Genomic DNA, 10,457 nt, shown 5'->3' on the forward strand with positions numbered 1-10,457 from the left:
AACATGAGCTGTTGTTGGCTTGGGACAGGAACCCGTTCTCGACCATCGGTTCCGTCTGTCTCTGCGGGTCAGTCAGACCCTCAGGTGGTGGACGCTGCAGTCCTCTTTGAACCAAGGAAAGTCCTTTCTCCCAGTGCGTTGGTTGGTGGACCATCGACGCCAGTCTTCTTGGCCGGGGTGCAGTTTTTTTTGCCACCACACAGCACAGGGTCGTTGGTCCATTAGAGTGTCGCGTCTCTCCATCAACAGTTTGCAGTTACGAGCGACCAGGCTGACCTACTCAGTTTTCATCATCTCGCAGGTCACCTTATCAGGATCCAATCCGATAACGCCACGGCTGTGGCGTATATCGACCGTCAGGGGTGTACCCGCAGATAGTCGGCCAGGCACGAAGTGAGTCACATCCTCCGTTGGGCCGAGATCAACCATTCGGCCATCTTGGCAATTTACATCCCGGGCGTAGTAAATTGGCCGACGGACTTCAGTCGCCAGAGCCTTGCCTCGGGATCATGGTCTCTTTCTTCATCTGGGAGTCTTTCAGCAGATTTGTCGTCGATAGGGGGCTCTGGTTGGGGACCTCATGGCCTCAAGGCTAAACAACAAGGTTCCCTTGTGCATTGCCTGATCACAATATCCATGCGACATCGGAGCACCTGCTCTGGTTCAGTCATGGCATCGGTTTTGGCTCCCATACATATTTGTCCCTCTTCTTTTACTCCCAAAGTTCATCAAGAACACTGAAAAAAGGGGGGTACCAGTGTTCCTAGTCGAGCCAGACTGGCCACGTCTGGTATGGTACGCGGAACTAGTTCATCTTGTCGCTGATGTTCCCTGCCGTCTACTAGATCGCATGGATCTACTTTTGCAGGGCTACCACCGGAACTCCGGGGCCCTGTCTTTGATGGCGAGGCCGTTGCATCCTGGTTTTTAGCCAAGCTGGATCCTCTTATTCAGTAATCTCCACCCCGATTAGTGCTAGGCAACCCTCGTCCATTCACGTTTCTCATCGCACCTGGCAAACTTTCTTCTCATGAGCATGGTCCATAGATGATCTCTTGTGTTCTCCATTCCTTCCATTTTGGAATTCCTGCAATCTGAATTAGAGTCGGGTCTTCACACTTAGTTCGCTCAGAGAACAAATTTCAGCCTTGTCAGTTCTATTCCAACGCAAGATTACCACCAGGTTACAGGTGAAGACGTTTGTTCAGGTAGTTCCCACGTGGCATCTCCCTATAACGTACTGTTGGAATTATGGGATCTTAACTTGGTCCTCGGAGTTTTACGGAAACTCCCTTTCGAACCACCACAGGACGTGCCACTAACCTTTCTTCCTTGGAAAGTGGTTTTCTCCTAGTGGACATTACGTCAATCAGACGAGTCTCTTGAGTTGGCTGCTCTATCCTGCCAACCTCCATTCCTGATTTTTCAACAAGACCAGGCAATTTTGAAGACATTGCCATCTTTTCTGCCAATAGTTGTCTCTTCTTTTCATCTTCATGAGGACATTGTTTTGCCTCCATTCTGTCCGGCACCAGTCCATCGTATTGAGAGAGCTCTACACACTCTGTATGTGGTTAGGGCTCTTAGACGGTACATCTCGCGGACATCTTCCTTGTGCAAGTCGGAGGTCCGGTTCGTGCTTCCAGAGGGGCACAGGAACGCTTTAGCCATTTCAAACGCCACACTAGCCGAGTGTATTCGCTCGGCTATTCAGTACCCCTACTGTGTCAAGGGCACACCTGTTCCAGTAGGGATTAGGGCGTATTCTGCTCGGTGAGTGGACGCCTCTTGTGCTGTTCGACACCGGCGTCAGCAGAATAGGCCTGCAAAGCTGCGACTGGGTCCAGCTTGCGTACTTTTACAAAACTATCACATACATTTTCAGGTCACAGCAGATGCAACTCTTGGCAGGCGCTGTCTGCAACCGGCAGTACCACATCTGTAGGCCAGTGGTACATGAGGTATTAGCAGTTGTATTGCTCTCCACCCAGGGACTGATTTAGGACATCCCATGGTCCTGTGTCCCCCAATGAGGCTTAGGAGAAATAGGGATTTTTGTGTACTCACCGTAAAATCCTTTTCTCCGAGCCAGTCATTGGGGGACACAGCACCCACCCTGATAGCCTATTGGCTTATTTTTTCGTCTTAGTTTTTACATACTTTATTGTTATTTGTTTAAAACTCTTACTGCTTTGTTACCGAACTGGTTCAATCTTAGCCAGTGGACGGGTGTATACTGCAGAGGAGGAGTTAACTTTTCTGTGTTTCACTTAGTGTCCTCCAAGTTGCAGCAGCATAACACCCATGGTCCTGTGTCCTCTAATGATTGGCTCGGAGAAAAGGATTTTACAGTGAGTACACAAAAATCCCCATATACCAGGCAAGAGTAGAGTACAATGTCTCCACGTGATGTTTTGTGCGTCTTTTCAACATGTCTCTTATTCTACTAGGCCCTTTCCTCCAGTGTGAGCAGCAGTAAGCTGTTTTCAGGAAGCACATCCCCCCATGAAACTTCCTTTGGAGAAGAAATTGAGGTCCACAACCTTCTCATCATCGATCAGCACACGTTTGAAGGTAGTAAATCTGGCAGATTTCCATTAAAACCTGGCCCCGTTGTGTTTTTATGTAGGAGGCTTATTATCATTTTGTTGTTCTCTCCTTAGTCTTGCACACTCATCAGTTCTTGCAGAATGAGTACACCCTCAGCTTAGTGTCATGTAAGCTGGGAAAGGATCCAAGCACTTACTTCGTTGTGGGAACTGCCATGGTGTACCCAGACGAGGCCGAACCAAAGCAAGGAAGGATTGTGGTTTTCCAGTATTCTGATGGTGAGAAAAGGCAAATGCTTCTATGTATAAATGGGTGAGAGGTTTTTACAAAGTTGTATTCTGTTTAAAGTCATCTTAATAAGTAAAACTTTTTCATGTGCCCTACTGGGCATAATAGAGGTGTCTCTGCAATGGTATCCCCTCTTCATTAGCCACAATAGAGTGCTTTTATTAAGGAACCAACTCCACTCTGGTGAATTGGGACCAGCCACCTATTACAGGGTCTGCCAGTGCTACATTTCTAAATGGCTACAACGTCTTGGGGTGGTAACGGCTGATCACCTGGAATTTTTGGAGTGAACTTTTTTATTCTGAATGTTGAAGCCTTTCTACTTGTTTTTTTTTTTTTTCTTAAAAGAATCATGATAATCACGATTAAAAAATAATCCCTCACACAGCCACATATTTTGAAAATCGGGTCTCGGGATAATATTGAGACAAGGTTTTTTTTTGTGTTTTTTTTTTTTTTTACAAATTTCCTTAAAAATCTGAACCACTTAAAATAAAAAAAATATATATGCATGTTTGGCTTCTGTGTAATTGTACTGACTTGGATAATCATATTGCCAGAACAGTTTTTCCATATGGTAAACACAATAAAAGATAACTAGTGGAATTGCAGTTATGGCTCATGGAAGAAAGGGAGGAAAAAATAGAAAATTGCTCCGTCATAAAGGGGTTAAGAGGATATACATGGCCAGCAAAAAAGAAAAGTGTCTTCTTATTGGCTTCATTATGAGACACAGCATCAATCCTGCCCTGGTCTCGGTACAGCCCCACAAACCACAGGGGGGCCGAGGAATGTCCACAATAAAGGCTACGAGAAAGATTTTATGGAGAGTACCAAAAATCTACTCTATCACTTTTTTTGTCAAATTGCTGGTGTGCGTGAAAAGTATTGAATTCCTGACCCCTTCAAAAATATAATGGGTTTGTAAATGATGGTGCCGACTATTGGGAATGAGTGGCACTAAGCGACTACAACTGCTGGTTTTTGCAGGGAAGCTGCAGACGGTGGCCGAGAAGGAGGTCAAGGGAGCGGTGTACTCCATGGTTGAATTTAATGGAAAGCTCCTGGCCAGCATCAACAGCACCGTAAGATGTAGAAGAATGAGATGTGGTACCATACCTTCACTAAGCTGTAGTTTAGGTGCATGAAGCAAACTGCCTTGTTTGTTTTGTTTCTTCACAGGTCCGACTGTATGAATGGACAGCGGAGAAAGAGCTGCGCACAGAATGCAACCATTACAACAATATCATGGCTTTATATCTGAAAACCAAGGGCGATTTTATCTTGGTGGGAGACTTGATGCGTTCAGTGCTGTTGCTGGCTTATAAACCCATGGAGGGAAACTTTGAAGAGGTAAGGCCTGGGAGCTGTGAGTCACATCCATTAAATCATTAAACCAGTAGTGTGTACATTAAAAATGTGCTCCATACAGTGCCTTGCGAAAGTATTCGGCCCCCTAGAACTTTTCAACCTTTCCCCGCACATATCATGCTTCAAACATAAAGATACCAAATGTAAATTTTTGGTGAAGAATCAACAACAAGTGGGACACAATTGTGAAGTTGAACGAAATTTATTGGCTATTTTAAATTTTTGTGGAAATTCAAAAACTGAAAAGTGGGGCGTGCAATAGTATTCGGCCCCTTTTAACTTAATACTTTGTTGCGCCACCTTTTGCTGCAATTACAGCTGCAAGTCGCTTGGAGTATGTCTCTACCAATTTTGTACATCGAGAGGCTGAAATTCTTGCCCATTCTTCCTTGGCAAACAGCTCGATCTCAGTGAGGTTGGATGGAGATCGTTTGTGAACAGCAGTTTTCAGCTCTTTCCACAGATTCTTGACTGGATTCGGGTCTGGACTTTGACTTGGCCATTCTAACACCTGGATACGTTTATTTGTGAACCATTCCATTGTAGATTTTGCTTTATGTTTGACATCATTGTCTTGTTGGAAGACAAATCTCCGTCCCGGTCTCAGGTCTTTTGCAGACTCCAACAGGTTTTCTTCAAGAATGGTCCTGTATTTGGCTCCATCCGTCTTCTCATCAATTTTAATCATTTTCCCTGTCCCTGCTGAAGAAAAGCAGCTCCAAACCATGATGCTGCCACCACCATGTTTGACAATGGGGATGGTGTGTTCAGGGTGATGAGCTGTGTTGCCTTTATGCCAAACATATCGTTTGGCATTGTTGCCAGAAAGTGCGATTTTGGTTTCATCTGACCAGAGCACCTTCTTCCACATGTTTGATGTGTGTCCCAGGTGGCTTGTTACAAACTTTAAATGACACTTTTTATGGATATCTTTGAGAAGTGGCTTTCTTCTTGGCTCTCTTCCATAAAGGCCAGATTTGTGCAGTTTACGACTGATTGTTGTCCTATGGACAGACTGTCCCACCTCAGCTGTAGATCTCTGCAGTTCATCCTGAGTGATCAAGGGCCTCTTGGCCGCATCTCTGATCAGTCTTCTCCTTGTTTGAGACGAAAGTTTAGAGGGACGGCCAGGTCTTGGTAGATTTGCAGTTGTGTGATACTCCTTCCTTTTCAATATGATCGCTTGCACAGTGCTCCTTGGGATGTTTAAAGTTTTGGAAATCATTTTGTATCCAAATCCAGCTTTAAACTTTTCCACAACAGTATCACGGACCTGCTTGTTGTGTTCCTTGGTCTTCATGATGCTCTCTGTGCTTCAAACAGAACCCTGAGACTATCACAGAGCAGGTGCATTTATACAGAGACTTGATTACACACAGATGGATTATATTTATCATCATTAGTCATTTAGGACAACAATGGATCTTTCAGAGATCCACAATGAGCTTCTGGAGTGAGTTTGCTGCACTGAAAGTGAAGGGGCCAAATAATATTGTACGCCCCACTTTTCAGTTTTGAATTTCCACAAACATTTAAAATAACCAATAAATTTCATTCAAATTCACAATTGTGTCCCACTTGTTGATTCTTCATCAAAAATTTACATTGGTATCTTTATGTTTGAAGCATGATATGTGGGAAAAGGTTAAAAAGTTCCAGGGGGCCGAATACTTTCGCAAGGCACTGTACATGTGAAGTTCCAACGCTTGATGTAGAGGTTCACAATGCTTTCAAGATCCGGGTGCTGACGGCCATAACACCTGCGGGGAGTTTGGTCATGGGGACAAGAATTGGGATGCTCTAAGTTAGGTGCATACTCCTTTTTCTCTCCATGTTCTTTTGAGCTTAAAGGGAATCTGTCATCACAGAATGACTAATCAAACCAAGCATGCGGCAAGGCCAAACAGTCACACCTACTTACTTTCCTGCTATCGCCACCCCACTGTTCTTTACAGCTCTGGCATTATAGAATCAGGGAACAGTGGAGATAGACTGAAAACAAGTAGGTCAGAAGATGCACTGAACTGTTTGCTACGCCAACGGTGTGGCAAGCACCTGTGCTTGGTTTGACCAGTCATCCTTTTTTTGACGGACTCCCTTAAATGGGAACCTGATTTCTAAAACTTTTGCTGCTGAAAGCGATATTCCCATGTTATAAAGTGATGTTATATTACTAGTTTATGACATCACTTTATGATCCTAATAGAATGAAGTAGCAGCAGAGCCAATTCCCTGTACAGCTGTGCCCTGGCTGTAGAGCCCGTCACGGCCTGGTGTCATTCGGACCCCCAACATTTATAAAGGGATGGCCTATCCTAGTAACATGGCGTCACTGTGTAAAATGCAAATGTCAGTACATTTCTCTGTATTTTGTATACATCTAAATTACATATTTATTCTTTAACCCTATAGATTGCCCGGGATTTTAACCCCAACTGGATGAGCGCAGTGGAGATACTAGATGACGATAACTTCTTGGGAGCAGAAAATGCATTTAACTTATTTGTATGCCAAAAAGACAGGTGAATGATGGCGGATCGTTGGCCTATAAATAGTAGTATGCAGTTTTATATTATTGTGAAGGAAGTTTACAAACTTCATATGTGGATTAGATGTAGATAATAATCAGATTACTGCTCCATAAACATATTTCTGCTTCCATTACCAGTGCTGCCACGACAGATGAGGAAAGACAACACTTACAAGAAGTCGGACTTTTCCACTTAGGGGAGTTTGTTAATGTATTCTGCCATGGCTCGCTGGTGATGCAGAATCTCGGGGAGACCTCTCCTCCTACACAAGGCTCAGTGCTGTTTGGCACAGTTAATGGCATGATTGGTAGGTATAGAAGCTTGTACTAGTTTCTCAGTTGTCATGTGATATCTTCTACTTAAGCTGACTTTTTTTGTATGTCAGGTTTGGTGACGTCCGTGTCTGAGAGCTGGTATAACCTCCTGCTAGACGTTCAGAACAGACTCAACAAAGTCATAAAGAGCGTGGGAAAGATTGAGCACTCTTTATATCCTCTTTGTTTTACCACTGAACTAAATGAGCTGATCAATGGGTGTACATATAAATGTGCCCCCTGCTACACAGATGGCGATTACTAGGGAAATCCATGTTAGATACTCCTCTTAGAAGGGTGTGACTTTAATACTTTGCCACTTGATACAAAACTTTGTGTTGTATTTCTGTACGAAAAAAAACCTCACCTGATGATGAGTTCCCAATAAGATGAGCACAGTAGCACAGATGGTTATCCTCTATAATGGGTTCATTTGCACCAGGTCTGGCAAACAGCTATGAAGAGCAGGTCTCCAGGCGGGGACTTTTGTGAGTAGCCATGCACAGAAAAGCAGAGTGGGATGTGCATATACTGTCAGGGGGTAGATCGGCTGATACGGCCAGTCAGGGCTTGTAGGTGGATACGATGGTGTTGGGAGTGCTTTATAATGAGCAGGGGTAATGTGGGATCCCCTCAATGCAATATCCTGCCTATATTGGCAGGCACAGGGTCTCACTATGGTTTCTGTGGGGATGCTTTGGCAGTCATTATACTGGGTCTGGGGGCCACTGATAAAGCGGGGGTGTTTCTTCACCACCATCTATAAGAGTGAAAGTGCCTCTCAACGTACTGGTAAGACATTTTAGAGCTCACTTCCCTATAAGAACAATACTGAATTGGTGAGGGGTCCTGGGTGGCCTTAGAATCTGTTTGAATCTATAAATTACCTTTTCCTTAACATACATTACCTGGAGGTCATTCCATACAGAGAGAAAGACTGAAGCCGCAACCGGGTTCATAGATGGAGATCTTATTGAGAGCTTTTTGGATATCAGTCGGTCAAAAATGCAGGAGGTGGTAGCAAATCTACAGGTGAGGACACAAGTGGTTTACTTTAGTGTTTGTCTGCAACTGCAAAAGGGTACTGGCTCTTTTTCCTTGTAGCCAAATTATTTTTTACACCCCTTCTTCTGAGAAACTTGCTTTTTTTATGCTTCCATCTACATAATGTTATTAGGCTTGTTTATATGCCAGATGAGTTCTGGTTTTGAATGATTGACTTTACCATGTGAAAAATAAGCAATTCTGTCATTGTTGCTCATTTTTTTGTTTCACAACGTTCACTGTGCAGTAAAAATGACTTGCGTGCTTCTGCGGGTCAGCATTGTTTTTATTATATACGTGTGTGTATTTTATATATATTATCGTTTAAAGTTTTTCGATGTTGCAAATATCTGAGATCCAGTGGAGAAAAACACTTCCTTGCAAGTCCCAGCTATTGAGATGGCTCTTTTTCTTTTTTTTGCAGATTGATGATGGCAGCGGCATGAAGAGAGAGACCACAGTGGATGACCTGATAAAGATTGTGGAAGAACTAACCAGGATTCACTGATTTATGTCCCTTCCAATCTCATTTACCCCTTAGGTTTTCCCCAGTATCCTCTGAGCATTGTGGGATCAGCCTCCCATAGGTCTGAAGGGCAACAAGATAAGCTTGTGTGCATCCAGTCAGTGTCCAGGGAAGGAATACCTCGCTTTGCTGCCATAGTGGCACTTACATCTTTGCTTCCAGAGGTGGTCAGTGCATTGAAGGCCTCCCGCCATCAGTAAGGAAAAAATGAATGGTTGTACAGGTTGCTCCCTGCCCAGCTCCTTTGCTCTGTTCATATTGCTGTCCTATATTGTATGTATTTTTTTTTCTTATATATTATGTTGTGAAAAGTAGGGTTCCCCCTATGGACTTTCTGCATAGCAAGGTTGAGCTGTGACATCATTACCTGTGCAGGAAATGGGGCATGTGACGTCATCTGCAGCAACTGTGAGGTGTTTCACGTGCTAGTTTTTGCCTAATGGTGCAGTGTCCCTCCCTTCCAGTCTTACCTTAACAAAAAAGGGTAAATGGGAGGTTACTTTCCAAAGTTTTAGGAAATAAAACGGACTGCTATTGAAATTGCTGTCAGCGTCTTTACTGCGGCTATCACATAGGATCTGAATGTGTGTAAATAAGTGTCGTCTTGTGTGCTTGTTCTTTGTTTTAGCAAAGCCATATATCCTCTTAAGATTTTTGCAGGTTGGTTCTTTTTATAAGTGGCAGTACATGAGGGACATCCACGTGCGCTGCCACGAGCTGAGCGATGTGTCAGACAGTAATCCAAAATTGGTTCTAAAACTGGGTTCCTGTTCGGTTCTGGCCATGAACACCAAGGAAATCTCAAAACTAGTCCAACAACAAACCTGTCATGAGTGGGTCGCCCACCAAACCTCTGCCCGGGAAAGGGGAGCATTAACCCCTTTACCACCTTTAGTGGTTTCGTTTTTTACTCTCCTTCTTCCCAGAGCCATAACCTTTTTATTTTTTCGTCAATATGGCCATGCGAGGGCTTGCTTTTTGCGGGACGAGTTGTACTTTTGAATGACACAATTGGTTTACCATATAATGAACTGGAAAACGGGAAAAAGATTGTGGTGAAATTGCAAAAAAAAGTGCAATCCCACAATTGTCTTTTTTTTTTTTTTTTTTTTTTTTTTTTTTAACCATGTTCAATAAATGCTAAAACTGACCTGCCATTATGATTCTCCAGGTTTTTATGAGTTTGTTGATACCTAACATGTATAGGTTCTTTTTTAAGTGGTAAACAAGAATTCCAAAGTTTGCAAAAAAAAAGTTGTCATTTTCCGAGACTCATAGCATCTCCATTTTTCGTGATTTGGGGCTGCAGGAGGGCTTATTTTTTGCGCACCGAACTGATATTTTTATTGATACCATTTTCAGATACATACAATGTTGTGATCACCCGTTATTGCATTTTATTGCAATGATGTGGCGAGCAAAATAACGTAATTCTGACATTTTGACTTTTTTTCTCGTTACGCTGTTAACTGATCGGATTAATTCTTATATTTTGATAGATCAGGCATTTCTCAATGTGGAGATACTAAATGTGTTTTTTTTTTTTTTGTTTTTTTATTTTGAATGCAGCAAAAGGGGGGTGATTTTTATGTTCAAATATTTTTTAAAACTTTTTGGTTTTTTTTAACACTTCAATAGTCTCCTTAGGAGACTTGAAGCTGTGATCTTCTGATTGCTTGTGTTACACAGCAGGGCTTGAGCCCTGCTATGTATGGCAAAAATGCTCATTTGCTATGAGCACCGGCCACAGGGCTTTGCTCATAGCAGTTTGGCAATGAAAATCACAGTGTTCTCTTGCAGAGCTCGGTAGGGGCACCTATGGGCGGAGGTAGT

The 10,457-nt window shown here is 43.2% G+C and overlaps 1 protein-coding gene across 2 annotated transcripts in view; it reads left to right on the top strand.

Moving 5' to 3' along the window:
• Positions 1-9,164, top strand: part of DDB1 (damage specific DNA binding protein 1) — a 93,074-nt gene extending 83,910 nt beyond the window's left edge. For both annotated transcript variants that reach the window (XM_073573912.1, XM_073573914.1), the window contains exons 18-26: positions 2,451-2,574; positions 2,664-2,828; positions 3,829-3,923; positions 4,021-4,191; positions 6,622-6,731; positions 6,878-7,047; positions 7,126-7,228; positions 7,963-8,086; positions 8,523-9,164. In XM_073573912.1, coding sequence (XP_073430013.1) covers positions 2,451-2,574; positions 2,664-2,828; positions 3,829-3,923; positions 4,021-4,191; positions 6,622-6,731; positions 6,878-7,047; positions 7,126-7,228; positions 7,963-8,086; positions 8,523-8,606 — 1,146 coding nt within the window. In that variant the 3' untranslated portion in view covers positions 8,607-9,164. The remainder of the gene's footprint in view (positions 1-2,450; positions 2,575-2,663; positions 2,829-3,828; positions 3,924-4,020; positions 4,192-6,621; positions 6,732-6,877; positions 7,048-7,125; positions 7,229-7,962; positions 8,087-8,522) is intronic.
• The last annotated feature ends 1,293 nt before the right edge of the window (positions 9,165-10,457 follow it).

This window comes from Dendrobates tinctorius, unplaced genomic scaffold (genome assembly GCF_039654945.1).
Source record: "Dendrobates tinctorius isolate UK_male_01 unplaced genomic scaffold, ASM3965494v1 ptg000037l, whole genome shotgun sequence".
Lineage (NCBI taxonomy): Eukaryota > Metazoa > Chordata > Amphibia > Anura > Dendrobatidae > Dendrobates > Dendrobates tinctorius.